At 41.9% G+C, this 19,319-nt stretch overlaps 1 protein-coding gene across 3 annotated transcripts in view; it reads left to right on the top strand.

The window, feature by feature from the left end:
* The window catches only part of dyrk1b (dual-specificity tyrosine-(Y)-phosphorylation regulated kinase 1B), a 72,784-nt gene that overhangs the window by 26,776 nt on the left and 26,689 nt on the right, over positions 1–19,319 (top strand). For 2 of the 3 annotated variants that reach the window (XM_072692538.1, XM_072692537.1), the window contains exon 1: positions 9,987–12,090. The exons of the other annotated variant lie outside the window; for it this stretch is intronic. In XM_072692538.1, the coding sequence (XP_072548639.1) occupies positions 11,949–12,090 (142 nt within the window). In that variant the 5' untranslated portion in view covers positions 9,987–11,948. Of the gene's footprint in view, positions 1–9,986; positions 12,091–19,319 lie in introns of those variants that run through there. 3 annotated transcript variants of the gene reach the window in all.

The following is a 19,319-nucleotide window of genomic DNA, read 5'->3' as shown; positions in this document are numbered from 1 at the left end:
GACCCCCCCCCCCCCCCCCCCCCAAAACACTCCCACCCTGTTCCATACTTAGGCCGAGGCTGATTTGTAGGCACGCCTCTCATAACCCTAAACAGTGAGGCATCTGCTAATTAAACACTGTTTATGTCTATTTACTTATTCCCTCGTTTATCAATCGCTCATTAATTAATCCATACAGCTAGAACTGTTCGCTGCTTCTGTCCTTAGCAGCACTACAGCGCTACAGCTATTAGCTGTACTGTCTCACAGCAGAGGCCTGGCTGTTGTTCCCATAGAAATGGTGAGCTCTTAATATTGTGAGAGCTGGATGTCCTGCCCTCCACCTGTTTCCAAAGTTCAGTATGTTTTTGTCACATTCTGCTCCTGGTTAATAGGCGGACGGGGGTCAGAGCAGCACTTCAGATTGCTATTTTAAATATTTCCACACCAGGAGGTCAAACGGCGCCTTGTGGCTTTATTTAGTTGGACATAGTTCTCTGTTGGTGGACAGACGTTGGTCTGCCAGTGTGGAAAGTATTCGTGAGGTATATCGGGGTATTTCTGCCTGTTAATAAGGAGCTTGAACTGTCGCTGTTGCACCGAAACCTCATATCTTCTACATGACGGCTTTACAGGAGTAGGACCTGGTCAAGCCTTACCTTTTTAATGGCAATGGTCATTCTGGAGCATTTCCATTGGCCATGAAATTTTCACACAATATAAAGACAAAAGTGGAGATACAAGGTTAGGTTGAGATGTGTAGATGGCTGTTTATTATATTTCCCCTTATGGAAGTATAATAAACAAAACAGGTATATCGCTGCTGTCCAATTTTTGTCTGTTTTTAGTGTTTGAACCCTGTAGCTGCTTCTGTACACCGTGTGAATCATTCTGGACGAATGGACCAATGGAAATGCTCCAAATTACTCTGAATAAACTAGTGTTTTACATTGGCTTCCTTTCAGAGTGAGCCTTTTTGCTTTCTCCTGTAAAATCACAATTTTAGAGAATCACAATTTACAGCGTCAATATGCAACATAAGGGGTGATGTGTGTCCTGTAGTAGACTGTACTGTCCTGTAGTAGACTGTACTGTCCTGTAGTAGACTATAATAGACTGTAGTGTCCTGTAGTAGACTATAGTAGACTGTAGTGTCCTGTACTATCCTGTACTATCCTGTAGTAGACTGTAGTGTCTTGTAGTAGACTGTAGTGTCCTGTAGTAGACTGTACTATCCTGTAGTAGACTATAGTAGACTGTAGTGTCTTGTAGTAGACTGTAGTGTCTTGTAGTAGACTGTAGTGTCTTGTAGTAGACTGTAGTGTCCTGTAGTAGACTGTACTATCCTGTAGTAGACTATAATAGACTGTAGTGTCCTGTACTATCCTGTAGTGTCCTGTACTATCCTGTAGTGTCCTGTACTATCCTGTAGTAGACTGTAGTAGACTGTACTATCCTGTAGTAGACTATAGTAGACTGTAGTGTCTTGTAGTAGACTGTAGTGTCCTGTAGTAGACTGTACTATCCTGTAGTAGACTATAATAGACTGTAGTGTCCTGTAGTAGACTGTAGTGTCCTGTAGTAGACTATAGTAGACTGTAGTGTCCTGTACTATCCTGTAGTAGACTGTACTATCCTGTAGTAGACTATAATAGACTGTAGTGTCCTGTAGTAGACTGTAGTGTCCTGTAGTAGACTATAGTAGACTGTAGTGTCCTGTACTATCCTGTAGTAGACTGTACTATCCTGTAGTAGACTGTAGTAGACTGTACTATCCTGTAGTAGACTATAGTAGACTGTAGTGTCTTGTAGTAGACTGTAGTGTCCTGTAGTAGACTGTACTATCCTGTAGTAGACTATAATAGACTGTAGTGTCCTGTAGTAGACTGTAGTGTCCTGTAGTAGACTATAGTAGACTGTAGTGTCCTGTACTATCCTGTAGTAGACTGTACTATCCTGTAGTGTCTTGTAGTAGACTGTAGTGTCCTGTAGTAGACTGTAGTGTCCTGTAGTAGACTGTAGTGTCCTGTAGTAGACTGTAGTGTCCTGTAGTAGACTGTAGTGTCTTGTAGTATTCTGTAGTGTTTATTATCACCCCTGTTTTAATGAGGGGAGAATTACAGAGACAGTCGAAGCCTTTCATCTGGTTATGAAGTTTAACACCATGTCGAGAAAAACGGGCAGATTCAGCAAAAAGCCATAAAGGCGCTGGTTCTATACAGAACCACAATGCAAAGAACCCTTTGGTGGCTCAAATAATAGTGGCTTTTTCATGTGTATTTGGTAATTTGCTTTTATATGGTTTATACATTTTATATACATTAAAATCTACTCGATTCAGACAGTTAACTTCCGTATGTGCGATCGCCACTGTCGCACAAAAACCCTGTATCTTCTAAACAGCTGCTTTAACTTTTTAACCACTTTTTAAGTCACTATAGAGACGTTATGATTAGCATTTCTATTGATCGTGAAATTGTGACAAAATATTAAGATATTTATTAATAAGGGTCTTATTTTCCAACTGTTTCTAATAAGACATTTCGTCTGTCTTTAAACCCACTCTTTTAAGTGGATTTTCATAAAGCTGTGAACAATTCCTCAAAAACCTTAAAAACAGAAATTGGATGTAGACCTGTTTGGGCTTTTCTCAGAAACAGATTTGAGAAGATTGTTAGGAGGATTTTGGTGAATTCTGGGGATGTTTGGATTCTAATGATGTCAAAAACTGACAGAAAATATAAATAATGCTGGTTTGGTGGCTAATTTGTTAAATGCTTCTTTATATATAAGATCATTTGTTTTTTTATGGTTAATAAAGGTAATATACATTAAAATCTACTCTGTTTAGGTAGTTAACTTCCTGGTAGTTAACCGGAAACCCTGTATCTCCTAAACAGCGAGTTTAACTTTTTAATGGAAGTCATTGTAAAAACTTTATGATTAGCATTTCTATTGGTCTAATTTCCTGCTGTTTCTAAGAAGACATTTCTTCTTCTTCTTTAAACCCACTTTTTAGGTGGGTTTTCACAAAGACTGTAGGTGGATGGATAGTTTATTGATTTTGAAGGAAATTTAGCATTTATTTGGGATGTCTTCAGTTTAGGAGTTTTAATTCAGTACCTTAAAAACTCACATAGACTTGTTTTGACTTTCCTCAAGAAGAGATTCAAGAAGGTATTTACTAGGAATTTTTTGTTGAACGAGCCCCAATGTTTGGATTCTAATGGTGTCAAAGAAAAGGGGAATATATATATTTATATATAAGGTAATTTGTGCTTATATGGTTAATAAAGGTAATACATTACAATACATTAAAATCTACTCTGTTTAGATAGTTAACTTCCATATGAGCAGCCGGAAACCCTGTATCTCCTAAACAGCGAGTTTTTAATGGAAGTCATTGTAAAAACTTTATGATTAGCATTTCTATTGGTCTAATTTTCCATCTGTTTCTAAGAAGACCTTCTTCTTCTTCTTCTTCTTCTTCTTTAAACCCACTTTTTTGGTGGGTCTTCACAAAGACTGTAGATGGATAGTTACTTTCTTTAAAGGATTTTAAAGGAAATTTTGCATTTATTTAGGATGTGATCAGTTCAGGAGGACCGTGGGGTCCGTCATTAGAAGATCAGAGCTGAAAAAGTGAATATATATATATATATATATATATATATATATATATATATATATATATATATATATATATATATATATATATATATATGGTTATTGCTTTTTTTATGGTTAATAAAGATAATATACATTAAAATCTACTCTGTTTAGATAGTTAACTTTCATACGAACAGCCGGAAACCCTGTATCTCCATCGTAACAGATAGTTTAAGTTTCATTAGGAGGACTTTGGTGAACGAGGCTCAGTGTTTGGAGTCTAATGGTGTCAAAGAAAAGGGGAATATATATATATTTATATATAAGGTAATTTGCGTTTATATGGTTAATAAAGATAATATACATTAAAATCTACTCTGTTTAGATAGTTAACTTCCATATGAGCAGCCGGAAACCCTGTATCTCCTAAACAGCGAGTTTTTAATGGAAGTCATTGTAAAAACTTTATGATTAGCATTTCTATTGGTCTAATTTTCCATCTGTTTCTAAGAAGACCTTCTTCTTCTTCTTCTTCTTCTTTAAACCCACTTTTTGGTGGGTCTTCACAAAGACTGTAGATGGATGGATTGCATTTATTTAGGATGTGATCAGTTCAGGAGGACCGTGGGGTCCGTCATTAGAAGATCAGAGCTGAAAAGTGAATATATATATATAATATATATATATATATATGGTTATTGCCTTTTTATGGTTAATAAAGATAATATACATTAAAATCTACTCTGTTTAGATAGTTAACTTCCATACGAGCAGCCGGAAACCCTGTATCTCCATCGTAACAGATAGTTTAGATTTATTAGGAGGACTTTGGTGAACGAGGCTCGGTGTTTGGAGTCTAATGGTGTCAGAAACAGTGGAAACTGCCAGAAGGTGAGGTGTATGAGTGCTGTGGGGCTGAGCTGAAGCCTATGGCTTGTTTATGGCAGGCAGGAGGGCAGTGCTAATCTGAGGGGGTGCTGATGGAAATCCCCACATTCGTTAGCTACATGGCTTAGGCTGTACATGTACATGGTTTTTAAAAAAGGGAGGAGAGAGAGGGAGAGGGACGGGGAAAGAAAGGCCTTCTCCGGCTGAAACCCAGCCTCCCCGCAGTGTGATGGTAATTCGCCGCTGTGTTAGCCCGCCGCTCCTCTCCCGCTCGCCTGGCTGCTGCTCCTTCAGCCGGGCTCCGCTACCGTATCTTCCCACTGCATCATGTTTACCTAGCAACACGCATCACCCGCTGCCGGCCCTCCGATTGGTCAGTTCAAATCGCAAGCGCGACCAATGGCGAGGCTGTTGCCATGGTACATTGTGTAGTTGCCGGGTGGAATTTCGCTGCGAGGCACGTGAGTCCCGGAATCTTCGCCTTTGCGTTTTTTAATCTCGGGTGTCTGCGAGCTCTGCAAACGTGATTTATAGGAACCGAGTCCCATCCCCGGCCCCCCACCCCCCGAGAACCAGCCTCCACCTCCACCCCGAGACGCTCATCTGCGCCTTTACGCGTTTAAAAGCCCAAATACTGAAACGACACGTAAAGAGAGAGGGGTGGGGGTTCGGGGAGGGGGGCTGCAGTGGCTGTCACAGGGGGTGCGCACTGCTGCTGAGGGTGGAGGGAGGAAGGGGGGCAACTTCGGTGCTACTTTTAGAGCCGGGGTTCAGAGATGGGACCCAAAACTACTCCTTTGACCCCTTATGTTGCGTAGAAGTGCAGTGAGGCCGTGCTGGAGTTTGACCGGTGGACTTTCAGCCTGTGATAACTTCATAAAGTGCAAATAATATATATATAATATTGGTATAATAATGTATATAAGAATACGAATGTTGGTTTTTGGGTTTTTGGGGGAATTTACTTTAAAATTACTTCAAAATATGATAATAGTGCAGATTTTAATGACTGTATATATGTATATAGGTGCTGTGTTAAAATGTAATTACCAATAGAAATGCTCTGGTCATCTACTATAATAATAATAATAATAATAATAGACACTAGTTTAATAAATGATATTATGCTTATTGCAGTATTTGACCCCTTATGTTGCTTAGAAGTGCGGCGAGGCCGTGCTGGAGTTTGACCGGTGGACTTTCAGCCTGTGATAACTTCATAAAGTGCAAATAATATATATATAATTATTGGTATAATAATGTCTATACGAATACGAATGTTGGTTTTTGGGTTTTTGGGGGAATTTACTTTAAAATTACTTCAAAATATGATAATAGTGCAGATTTTAATGACTGTATATCTGTATATAGGTGCTGTGTTAAAATGTAATTACCAGTAGAAATGCTCTGGTCATCTACTATAATAATAATAATAATAATAGACACCAGTTTAATAAATGACATTATACTTATTGCAGTATATGACTCTGTAGAAGTGCGGCGAGACCGTGCTGGAGTTTGATCGGTGGACTTTCAGCCTGGAATAACTTCATAAAGTGGAAAAAAGGGGCAGCATATTGTTTTTTTGGGGGGATTTACTTTAAAATTACTTCAAAATATGGTAATAGTGCAGATTTTAATGACTATATATATATATATATGTATATAGGTGCTGTGTTAAAATGTAATTACCAATAGAAATGCTCTGGTCTTCTACTTCTCCCTTAATGGACAAAAGATGATGATGATCATAATAATAATAATAATAATAGACTCCAGTTTAATAAATGATATTATACTTATTGCAGTATATGACTCCTTATGTTGCTTAGAAGTGCGGCGAGATTGTGCAGGAGTTTGATCGGGTTAGGGTTATATATATATATATATATATATATATATATATATATATATATATTAGTTGTATAAAAGCAGGTTTGCTTGTGCATGAATAACCGTTAAAGCACCGAAAGCGCCTTAATTTAAGCAGTAATATTAGGGTTCTGTGTAGAACCAGTGCCTTTACTTTTTATTACTTTTCCACGTCTTTGTGATCTGAATTGAATCTGACAGTTGTTCTAAATGCTGTGTTAAAATGTAATTACCAATAGAAATGCTCTGGCCATCTACCTCTCCCTTAATGGACAAAAGAAGATGATCATAATAATAATAATAATAATAGACACCAGTTTAATAAATTATATTATACATACAGTATATGACTCCTTATGTTGCATAGAAGTGTGCTGAAACGATGCAGTCTTTTGATTAATGGACATTTAACCTGTGATAACTTTATAAAGTGAGCAAACAAGCAGCTTATTTATAAGTTAGAATTTGTTGCTAAATTAGATGTATGATATATGATTATTCTGACACTTTTTAGCGTTTGTCTTTAATTCTTTAAGATAATAGACTAATTCTACATTCATTTAAGTGCTGTTTAACACAGTACAACCAGCAGAGAAGGGCTTTGATAACTGTCCAGTCCCAATAAACAATATAATAATATGGATAGAATGTATAAAATATTAAGAGTAAAAGCAAAAAGTCAAATAAAATAAAGATAAAACATTATACAGCTAATATTAATAAAAAAATAAATACATTTATAGCGAAAATAAATACTACTGGGTACTACACCTCATAATATAAGACTGTAAGTGTCAAGACTGTGTGCTTATTTAATTGGTTGAGTATTAACCCATAAGAACTTTATAAAGGGAGAAAAATGCTGTATATCATTGTCAGGTTGACAAAGTAGGATGTATTATAAAATTAGTTATATATGATAATGCTGCAACTATTACTAACTATTTTAGTATTTCATACTTATGGAAAGCTGATGAACACAAGTTCACTACAGGATGCTTCACATTATACCGTGCTGTATAACTGTTTTATAATATATCCCAAACAAGATCTATAATAGTGTTGTTATATAAAACTAGGGGGTTATGTTTCTTCCGGAAGGCCGTCCTTGTCTCGTGGTGTTTGACCTACATATTATAAAGCATAGATACAATATAAGAAATCCTGTGCAGTGGGTAACGACGGCAAGTTCTTACATTTTGCAGTAAACATTACCAAGATTTCGACCCTGCAGCCGCAGCCTGGCTTTATTTGAAGGGTAGCGCACATATAAGCCCGTTAGTGTGGAGAGCCACGGTGGGTGAGTTATCGAATGGCGTCTACATGAGCAGAATTGACAGTGTGGGTTACAGGAGGAGCTCCCTCTGCTTTGGCCCGAGGAACAGGACTGCCTGTTCTGCTCTTCCCAAAACTTTCGCGAGAGAGAGGGAACTTTGCGAGTGTAAATTTGGCTTAGCAACAACACTGAATGTCTGTGTGTGTAAAGTTCTGACAAGTAAAGTTGCTGTTTAGCTCAAGTTTGTAGGCCTTGAATAAGGGCCTACGTTTTCTGTTTACCTGAAGCACCTTGTGAGAGCGGGACGGACCCGTGAGAGGGTGCTTTGTAGGCTTTCGCTTACATTCGTGTAAAATGGACTTATAACGGCTTTATAAACAGAACAAAAAGGCAGTATATCATGGTCCGGTTGATGTTGTTATCAAATTAAATAAAGTAAATAATAAAGTTAGTTATATATAATAATGCTGCAGCTTACTATTTCAGGATTCAGTACTTAGGGAAAAGATGATAAACACTGTAAACATTAAGTTAACTACAGGATGTTGGATGTTATTGCAATATATAATACATATGTTACACCGTGCTGTATAACTATTCTATAATACTATAATTTATTCCAAACAAGATCTATAATAGTATTATTATACATTAATACTATTGTTTAATTTGGTGTCTTGCTATCCCTTTTCTGCTGTGAATTTCCTAATTTCCTAATAATAGATTAGACACATCTTCTCTTATTTTATTTTATTAATAAACAGGCCAGATTAAGCAATGATTAGTGCTATTGTAGGTTATTGAGAAATGATCATGGTATAAGTATTTGTGTATGTGTGTGTGTTTTTGTCTGAAGGAGCTTCGTCCTGCATGTTATTTAGGCCCTTAACCAGGACAGTAATTAGACCCATGTACTTATGCATACATAAACACAGCATATATATATATATATATATATATATGCTGTGTTTATGTATGCATAAGTACGTGGGTCTAATTACTGTATATATATGATAGATATATATATATACTGTATATATGATATATATTTTACACACTTTTGTAGATACTTGCCATGTTTGCAAGCCATATTTTACTTGCAATATTTGTCAGCATCCTTCTGCCAGTTAAATATGATGAATATGTATTTGTATGTATTTTAATTAGATTAGATTTGAGGTGTTTTTGCTGCACATCTCCTTATTTTGTGTTTACTAGAACCCAACTCTCCTCCTCCTTCAGCTGTGATTCACTGTCTAATCTCGCATAGTTAGTTAGTTAGCCTTGTTTCAAGCCTGTATATCCCAAGTTTCGCTGTTGTGCCTCCTCTTCCTCCTCTTCCTCCTCTTCCTCCTCCTCCTCCTCCTCCTCCTCCTCAGCGCTCGGGCCCGTTCACCTGAAGCCTGTGTTATTCTCGCGTCATTCTGGCTGCGTTTAGAGACAACGAGGAGTTTAGGAGGAGGAGGGGGGAGGGGGGAGGTGGGGCTGAGTCGCTGTGGCCTCGACCCCGCCCACAATATCGAGCTGACCAATTGAAACGGCGGAGGGGAGGCGTTCTGACCAATCACCGGCAAGCTGCCGTGGCGTCGGCTAGCAACAGAGCATGCGAACGCGCGTCAGCCGAAGCGGGAGGAGGAGGAGGAGGCGCGGGAGGGGGAAGGGGGAAGGGAGAGCGAGCGAGCGAGCGAGCAACGGCTGTGCGCGCTCCCGCTCGCGCGCTCTCGCTGTTTCGCCTCAGCGCGGAAAAGTTGGCGAAACTCTGAGGGGAGAAGAAGGAGCGGCGGAGGTCTTCCTTCCTTCATTACGTGCAAAATACGACCATAAACACACGAATCTGAGTGAAATAGCGACCCTGCGCTGATTAGGAGAATATCTGACCGCTTTCATGCAGTTTAGTCGAGTCTACGGGTTAATTTGACGGCGCTGGGTAGTGGTCTATCATGGCTACCATTAGCCAGACCTGCTCTTCCTCAGGTCTGAGGGTCCATATGTTGTTGTTTTTGTTTTGTGCAGTTAAATATAACAATAATCACATTAATTAACTTAATATCTAACATGTATGCACTTATGTGAGTGCTGTAACTGTAGATAGGTAGATAACTAGCTATATAAACAGGGGAGGTGTAGTTCGGGCGAACCGCCCATAACGAGGACAAGCAGCAATGGCGGCTCTGTTGTTGTTGTTATTATAATTATAATTATTAATATTAATATTTGGCTACTTTTAGTACTTTTAGTACTTTTAGTAGTCAAACACTGAAGCTGCGTCAACTGGCCGAGAGACTCAGCGCCCCCCCCCCGGTTCCCCCCGCTGATGGAGCAGCCCCGGCTCCCCCCGTGTTTGGGCGCGGATGGTGCAGTCCGCATCGCAGGGTGTGGAGTTGGTGCCGGGCGGAGAAGCGAGACAGCGGGGCAACAACAACGGCAAAAGCAGCCTGGTGTGGACGAGACGTTTTTCGGAGCGAGGAGAAGCGTGGAGTAAATACTACTAGCTCTAAATCAGGCCGTGAAGCCGGAGGACGGAGGAAGCTCCGCTGAAGCGAGGCTCCGAAATAATGTGAGGGAACCGCGGCAGGCAGATCGGGGTGGGAGAGAGCCTGACAACGGAGCGTGTGTTGAGGGTCCGGACGCGCTGAAAAGTCGCTGCTTCAGGACCGAGGACCGACTCGGAGTTTACCCCCGCCTGAATCAGCCCGGCACTGCTCCGGACCTTGTTGGAGTGTTTTGTGCTTTCTGAGGCGGCGGCGGCGGCAGGGAGAGACGGTGTGATTGGATCCCTGGATCCCTGGATCCCTGGATCCCTGTTCAAGGGTGCACGCTTCAGCTCACCCCCGGTCTTCAGCTAGACCCCCTCCCTCCTGGTTAAACGACAGTACTTTTTTACAGTGCCTGTAACCCTGACTCGCACTTTAGCACTTTTGCTTCGTCCTTGTTTTGATGCATGCCCGTCTTTTGTTCTTTGTACGGATGCATCTCTCTCTCTCTCCCTCTCTCTCTCTATCTCTCTCTCCCTCTCTCTCTCTAGCAGTGCTTTTGTTATTGTTGTGGTTCTGAGCACCTTCTGACCTGCGCGAGCTCTCGGATCTCCTCTGCACATCTGCAGATCTCGAGCTTAGCTCATTTACAAGTAGCTGTTTGCTGTGTGCATCTCACATTTCTTCCTCCTCCTCCTCCTCCTCTTCTTCTTCTTTTCATTTTTTTTTTGTATTATTACTATTGTTGTTGTTATTATTATTATTTTGGAGGTGGGTGCCCCACCTTTCCCATAGGAACTGCACCCTCTGCCACACCAGGATTAAAAGCTGCAAGGTTAAAAAAGCAAGGAAAGGAGGCGAGCAAGTAGTTGCCCTGCACCTGTCCTTTTCACTGACTGCTTCACTGTAGGATACTGGGATACGCAGACAGAACCCAAGAAGCCCTCGCTATTTTTAGAGATAGTGATGGGGTAAATGGTGTTGGAACTGAAGACCCCCCAACCCCCACCCTCAGCCCACCAGCACACCCGGGTTTAGCTCCGGTCCACGCTGCCAGCTGCTGAATTCTCCGGACTGGAAAAACTCAAGTGGGACGTCTGCTCCTGCTTCTGCTCCTGCTTCTGCTTCTGCTCCTGCTTCTGCTCCTGCTTCTGCTTCCACCAGGCTTACAAAATCCAACTCCTTCAACTGGAACGCAATCTTTTTGGGCTTCGGAGGACAATGAAACTAGCTAGCATACGAGTAAAGCAAGCAAGCAAACTTTAGTAACCAAATAATTTCACCCCATATAAACAGAGATATATATATATGTAACAGAGTCTATATAATACAGATATATATTGCAGAGTCGTAGTTTGAATATGTATATTCTATTTTTTAATGCTTAAAGTGAGCGTTGTTGCCTGAAACCCAATCCATTGCCTTAGATTTACAGTAATAAAGGGAATAGCAAGGACGTAGTGAAACAACAGTGTTGGAAGTAACTTAATGGTGCCTTTTTCGTTCGTCAGTCTCGTCACTTCAGGATTTCACTAGAACTATTTTTGTGGTTGACCTTGAGTTAAATTAAATTCTTAGATATCTTTAAATATAGATCAATATAAAAAAAAATATATATATATATACGTAACTTGCCTTCATGGCTCACACTTGAGTTTGATTGCCATTGGATGTACCCAGCTCTATTGAAGACTCACGATTGAAGCATGTGGAAAGGATTATATTGTACTTGATGTCATCAACTTTTTCCAAAGTGATTTTTTGAACTCCCATCACCCCACCAACCCCCACCAACAAACTTGATTGATGTAATTCTTTGAAGATCACGGCTCAACACTAAAGCATTTCCGATGGTGATCACTTCATCCGTGGAGGAGAAGCCACAGCCTTCCAACAGAATGGTCGCCAACCTGTCGACCGAAACTTGGATTGGCAACCCAGATCAGAGTCACTTCTTATCGCAGTCTCACCTGCTCCGGAAGCCGTCGAGAAGTTAGTATAACCTCTATATTTCTCCCCTCGCGGTAATGAATGCAGGCGTCGGCCGTAGTCGCGGCGGGTGTTCTGCCTTCTGTGGAGTTCGCATGTTTGGTGTGGTGGAAGTTGGAGCACTGTTGGATGGGAGACCTTCCAGGGGCGCTTGCTTTGGCAAAGAGGCTAGAAATTGGGTTTGGTCTCGTATGCTTCGGCGGAAATTGGTTTCCTCGTTAGAAGTATGCGAAACTCTGGAGTAGCTGGAGTTTCGAACTGTCCACCTGGTCGCGGCCCAATGCTGTACCTCAGCTTGACCTTTTGCTGGGATGTTTGGTCCTTTATTTTGAGAGATGATGAAATCACCATGTTTCTTGTGCCAATACGACAAACAGCAACGCTGTAAGCAAGTCTTTAAAAAAAATGCAGAGTAGTGATGATGATGATGTAACGATGACATAACGGCGCATAAGCGGGGAATTCCGGGGAATACCCCGCTCAGGCTTACTTACTTTTAATCAAACCGAGCTGTCGTATGACAGTCTGCGCCTTTGAGGTCCTTCATTTTTTCCAATGTTAAAATCTGGATGTTACAGAATTCTCAGTGTTGACTGCATGAAAACTGCAGGAATCGCGAATTGGAGTTCAAGGAATTGGATGATTTGAATTCAGTCTTGAATTGGAATTTGAGACCAGCGGGACACTTTGTCGATGAGAGCTTTGATAGTTTGGGCTGTTCCAGCGCTGATTGGCGTGGGGTCTAATTTTTCGCGCCCTGGGACGCCTTGGGACGCCTTGGGCCAATTCTTTCACACACTTACTTCAGTGACCCCCGTAGACTCGGGTTCCTGTTCCCTCCATTGTTTTAGCGTTGGCTTGTTCAAACAATCATGAGAACCTTCATGCACTGCTGCAGAGGCGGACTGAGATGTTTGTGTGGATTCAGTATGTTTTGATGTGTGTGTGTGTGTGTGTGTGTGTGTGTGTGGATGCGCACTGCGCTGTGCTGTGAGCTCACAGTGATGATCACCCTGTTGCTGGGAATGCTAGAGCAGAACACTGAGCTCAAGAACTGTGTGTTCTCTATGGAAAACCGAGAACGACGACTTCTGGAATTGAGGGTTAGGAAGGGCAGAGCTGGGGGCGGCACCAAAAAAGAGCAGATTTAAAGAAGTAGTTTAACCAAGAATTCAAGCATGGCTAACTCTGAAATCATTTGCATAATGATGATTGGGCAGCATTCGCCTTCGTTGTTGGTAGTGTTGGCTTTCTTCAGTAAACTTGGGTATAGAGGTGCCTTAGTTCGGCCAGTTTTGCTCTTTCTTCTGTCTGTGTTCACTGATCAATAATAAACACTCATTACCAGAGAACTTCTACACTATAGATGAAGATAAACCACTGACGGGGACTTCTGGCTTTGGGGTCGCCTACTCATTATCTACGCTTCCTTTCTTGTGAAGTTTACTTGCTGGCAAACCAAAAACTCCCCTGTTGATCCAAAAATCCACCCAAGGCTGGTTCTAGATAGATATTTGTGATGTTTGTGGCCATGACAAGGACGTCAGAACGACTTTATGACTCTTTGCTCCTTGTTCAGATGTGTCTATCTGCGGTGGGAGAAGTTTATTGCTGACCAGATTTTAGAAGAAGAAGTTTAGACCAGAAGTTTAATATGAGGCTGATTTAATATGAGCTACTTGTTTGATCTCCTTATTATTGCTCTCTATCTGGTTATGTCATCCTCATTCTCACTCAAGGAATTAACCGACTCAATCACCCGGTAGGTGTTAAGCTTGGTAATGCAGTTAAGATAGAATTGTTTAATTAGCCCATTTCAAGAAAGTTTCCAAACAACCAATCTACCTCCACATAACCGTAGCTCTCGACGGCAAGGCCCACTTCAAATTTCAGGCCAGCAGGTTGTTGAGAGCTGGGCTAAAAAAGTGTGACCACGCCACCTACCCCCACCCCAATGACCTATTTAACTCTGAAATGACACCAGCAGGGCCTACGGGAGCAGCGGCGAGCAAATCTACATCAGAACCTACATTCTCAAACTGATAACCAAGCAGTGCCTGCCCAAACCGTTAGATACGGGTTCGAAATTCCAGAAGATGCTCCTCTTGAGTGGGAGTTGGAGCCTCGAGTGGGCGTTGTCGGTGTCCTGGTTTACAATCTGAAGGAGTACAGATCCGTTATTGGAACGTTATTGGTTCCCGTTGTTGAAAGTTCTCTTTAATGATGTGACGATGGCTCGTCTGAGAGTTTCGTTCAACAGCTCTTACAGAACTCGTACGTTTTCTTAAAAGCCGGGCGTTTAGAGCTCAGACCGTTGGAGCTGGTGCATGTTTCTGTTGAGGTGCTCAATGTCGTAGAAGTTTTAGAATTGTGGTTTCTTAAGAGGTCTAGGATGAAAAGTCGAAAGCTCTACGAATTCCTCGGTCTGTGAACTTTTCAGGGTCCACTTCAGCTGCTGACGATGTCGTACTCGCCGTAATTTAACCCGTTACAGAGCATTAGAGGTAGGCCGGACTGAACCTGGGAATGTGGAGTGACTTCTGCTTATTACTTATTGTGTTTGGTTATTTATATCTGTGTATCCAACTGACTTCTCTCCCGTTGTCTATTTCTGTCGCCCAGCCTGGTGTGTCGAGCGCTCTGTGTGCATAACAGAGTTTCAGAGGTATGACTAACTGTCTTAAAGATAGCTGCCGCAGCAAGTGACCAACAAGATCCATGAAAGCTCCAAGGGCTCTGAAGCACAAGCTCTTTGGTTTCGGGTTCCACTTTTATTGTGAAGTGAAGTGGTGTCTTCAACATGACACCTGTTGCCATGCCAGCCCCTCTGGATCTAAACGGGGGGCTGCCATCTCAATTCAGGGAAATAAAGAGCGTTCACACGCCGTCCCTGACCACTTCCTCTTGGGATTATACATGTTGTTGGAGCATGGAAAGAAATATTTTTGAAAACAGTTGAGACTTTGTTTCATTTATTTGGAATGGGAATGCCTTTTGTTCCAAACTGAATGAATTGAAATGAAATATCTTTTAGCAAATTATTGCAAATGAGCCAAAAAGGCAACAAACCTTAACCTTCAATGGACGTCAATGTAAAAATAATTGATTTTGTCATTTTGAAACATTTCTATTGGCCCATTCATTGTGGAATTCTCCAAAAAAATGAAGATACTATTTTTTTCCCAGGACAGACAAAATACTATAAATCAAATTATACAATTATTTATTTATTTTTTTCTTTTTTTTTTTTTTTTTACAAAAAACAACAAAAACAAAACAGTTTAATAACAAACACAAACGTAAAGTTTATTTTTATGCTCTTGGCTGAACTTTTTTTGAACTTTTTATTTTTATAACCATTTTGACCATTGAGCACTGTAGCGGTTTTAATCAGGAGTTGACTGTCCTGTGCGTTGTTTGGATTGTTATTAATACTTAGTATTAGTATATTACTATACTGTATATTTTAATTACAATATGCCAGAGATCACGATATTCAAACATTTTCTTGATACACAATATTTATTGTAATAATTTGTCATGCATACAAAATTCACCAGTAAATTCAAATATTTTACAGTATTAGTTTTATTTGTATTTTATTCGAATCCATCAGATTAATCAGGACTAATTACACTCTTTGTAATTAAATAAGTACTGGTGATATCAACGATATACTGATAAATATACGGTACCAAAATTCATCACGATCCAGTAGAATATCGTCATACAAGACGCACCAGGTTCATCTGCATTCTTGTGACTTGTGTTGGATTGCTTAAATAAGTGATGGGTCAGGATTGGAACACAGCCGTGCCCTGTGTGTTGTGTAGAGGAGCGTGTTGAAGCTAAAAGGAGGAGCGGTCCGGTCAGGAGAAGGAATCTGACCCGAGTGAGTCGTTTGTGGAGTTTGGACTGTGATGCACAGCGTGCAAACAACCCGTCCCAATCCCCGAACTTTGCCTTCTCCCTCTCTCGCCAGCTTTCATGTCCAGGTTCATAGTCTGTAGTCAAAGGTCAAAAGAAGACCTGATCACGTGGTCCTGCTGGACAGTCGGGAATTGTGTTGTGACTCCAGCCTGGCTCACCAGACATAACCGGTCAAGAGAAGAGAGATGGGAGCATCGGTTTTATTAAGAATAAATCTTAGGGAATTATTAAGAAGTGTGTACGTTTTCGCTGGATAGCGTCTTCCCAGCCGTGGTATTGACTTCTTCATAGTACTGACCTCATATTGTCCCTCAGCTGAGTCTGATGTGTATGAAATGTGGTGTTCTGCTGTTGTAGCTCATCCTCCTCAAGGTTGGAGGTGGTGGAGGTGACTCATTCGGAGATGCGTCTCTGCTCTCCACAAACGTACAGAGTGGTTCTCTGAGCTACTGTAGCCTTTCTGTCAGCTCCAACCAGCCTGACCAACCATCCTCTGTTGACCTGAAGCTGCTGGACCTAATTAGCATCATCTTGTGATTGGCTGATTAGATAACTGCACAAACAAGTAGGGGTACGGTTGTTCCCAATAAGGTGCTCAGAAAGTGTGAGTATATATATGTATACAAACCTTGTATCTCCATTTTTATGTTTTTATCTTTTTGACTGCTTGAAACTGCAATATCAGCATTACAGTAACATTGAGAAAATGATATACACTATATGGACAAAAGTATTGGGACACCTGCTCATTCACAGTTTCTTCTGAAATCAAGGGTAGTTTTTTCTGTGAGGATTTGATTGCATTCAGCAACAAGAGTGTGGTAGTGAGATATTGGTCACCACCCCACCAACCCCTCACCTCATCCTGAAAGTACTGGATGGAGCTCAATCACCATCCCTCATTCCAGAGAGCACAGCTCTTCCACTGCTCCACAGCTCCTCAATGCTGGGGGGCTTTATACCCCTCCTCTAGTCCACGCCTGGCATTATTAGGCAGCAGCATGGTGCTGATAGGGTCATGATGTTGATCTGCTCCAGAGGGTCCTATTCTATTGGCAGTACTTCTTCTCTACAGGGACCAGACCAGCTGTGTTGAATAGCCTGAGCAGGGTCAGGTTTGCTGGTGTTTTTGTACTCTTCGCACTTTCAGGGAAATGATGACATGCATTTGTCGCTTGCTCTGATTGGCTGCTCTCGCCCAGCCTCCGGATGTTGTGGAAGACTCCGACTCAGATCAGAGAAAAACATGTTATTGTGTTTTTGAGGGAAAAACAAAAGCATAACAACTTTGAACACGGACACCAAGACCACCCTCCCTCCAACACTCTCACATCTAATGACAATGTTCCATCAGGTTCCACCATGGTCTGCCAGGACCTGCTCCATCATGAGACTGGACAGTGATGAGCAACAATTGTAGAACCCTTATGGTCATTTACAAGCTCAGAACCTTGTATCCTGCAGACTGTAGTGCCATCAGGCCCAAACACACCGGATCTGACTCCAGAAGGGCTCGTTATGTTGTTTAGGCCCCCTCACGTGCCAACCAAAATGGCTCTAACCCCTCAAGGCATGAACTCCACAAGACCTCTGAAGGTGTCCTGTGGTATCTGGCACCAAGACTAACATTTAAGTCCTGTAAGTCGTGAAGTGGACGGGACCTCCATGAGCATCAGTGAGCCCTAGGCTCACGCTGGTTCACCGGTTGTCCTTCCTTTGGGGCACTTTTGGTAGATACTGACCACTGCATACCAGGAACACCCCACAATACCTGATGCCTGATGTTTGGGAGATGTTCTGACCCAGTCGTTTATCTAGAACATCACAGTTTGGTTCTTGTCAAAGTGTCTCAGATTGTTGCGCTTGTCCATTTTCCCTGCTTCATCACCTCTTGACCGATGGTAAACGGTGGTGTCCATGTAGAAGGAAGTGTGCTGGAATGTTTTTATGGCTTTAAAGATGCTGCTGACTTTGCTGTTGTAGATACACAATATGGACAAAAGTATTGGGACATCTGCTCATTCATTGTTTGTTCTGAAATCAAGTGTTTTAAAAAGAGCTTATCTTGGTTGCATTATTGAGGTCAGGATGTTGAACGCTCACCACCCCACCTCATCCCCCAACTCATCACAAAAGTACTGGATGGAGAACACAGTTCCTCCACTGCTCCACAGCTCCTCAATGCTGGGGGGCTTTATATCCCCCTCTAGCCCACGCCTGGCATTAGCTTCATGATGTTTATCTGCTCTTGCAGAGGGTCCTATTCTATTGGCAGTACTTCTTCTCTGCAGGGACTAGACCAGCTGTGTGTGCTCTGTGTCTCAGCAATGGGTGCAACTTAAAATACCTGAATGCATTCATTAGAAGGGGTCACCTGAAGACCCCTGAAGGAGTCCTGCTGTTGTATGGCAGCGGATACTTTAGGTCCAGCAAGTTGTGAGGTGGGCGGGGCTTCCATGAGCATGAGTGAGTCTTAGGTGCCACCCCACAAGACCTGCCTGATGTTCTGGAGATGTTCTGACCCAGTCGTTTATCTAGAACATCACAGTTTGGTTCTTGTCAAAGTGTCTCAGATTCTTACGCTTGTCCATTTTTCCAGCTACAACCTTCATCACCCTCAGGAACTGACCGTTCACTCGCTGCCTGATCTGTAGATCCACCCCTGGGCAGATGGAGCCACCGGAAGCAGATCTTCAGTGTTGTTCACCTCAGCTGTCAGTGGTTTTAATGTTATGGCTGATCATATTGCTGTAGGATAACGTCTTCAGTCCACGTTGCCGTTTTAGTGATTTCAGAGGAGTTTAGTGGAGCGTTTCTTTCTGGACGCTGTAGAAGAAGCTGGGGGCCTGCCCTGGCTGGGGCTGGTGCGAGGTGGTCCTGTTGCTGAGGGTGGGCTTCGTGCAGTTCGCAGTGTGAGGCGGTATTTTTATTTTTAATGTCCTCTGCGAGTTCTCAATTTACCAGTGTCACTGTTTGAGACGGCGACCCAGATGGCCTTTATTAATAGTGTGGATCTGACTCAGCGGACGGGTCGGGTCTTAAAGTTCACACTGGGGGAAACTGACCTCTTCAGGCTCCGCCCACAAGTGTGTTCTTTTGTAGCTACTGTTGTGAGATTGGACAAGTTTTACTGAACACTGATGAAAAAAATATCCCATGGCTCCACCTCCATTGTGGTATACACTGAGGAGGCGGAGCTACAGTCTCTCATTAGGGTGAATAATAATTAATAAGGCTCTAAATGTAGGTATTGTGATATACACTGAGGAGGAGGAGCTACAGTCTCTCATTAGGGTGAATAT

The sequence above is a fragment of the Salminus brasiliensis genome, chromosome 1 (assembly GCF_030463535.1).
Source record: "Salminus brasiliensis chromosome 1, fSalBra1.hap2, whole genome shotgun sequence".
NCBI lineage: Eukaryota > Metazoa > Chordata > Actinopteri > Characiformes > Bryconidae > Salminus > Salminus brasiliensis.
This window is presented reverse-complemented; position numbering and strand designations above follow the sequence as displayed.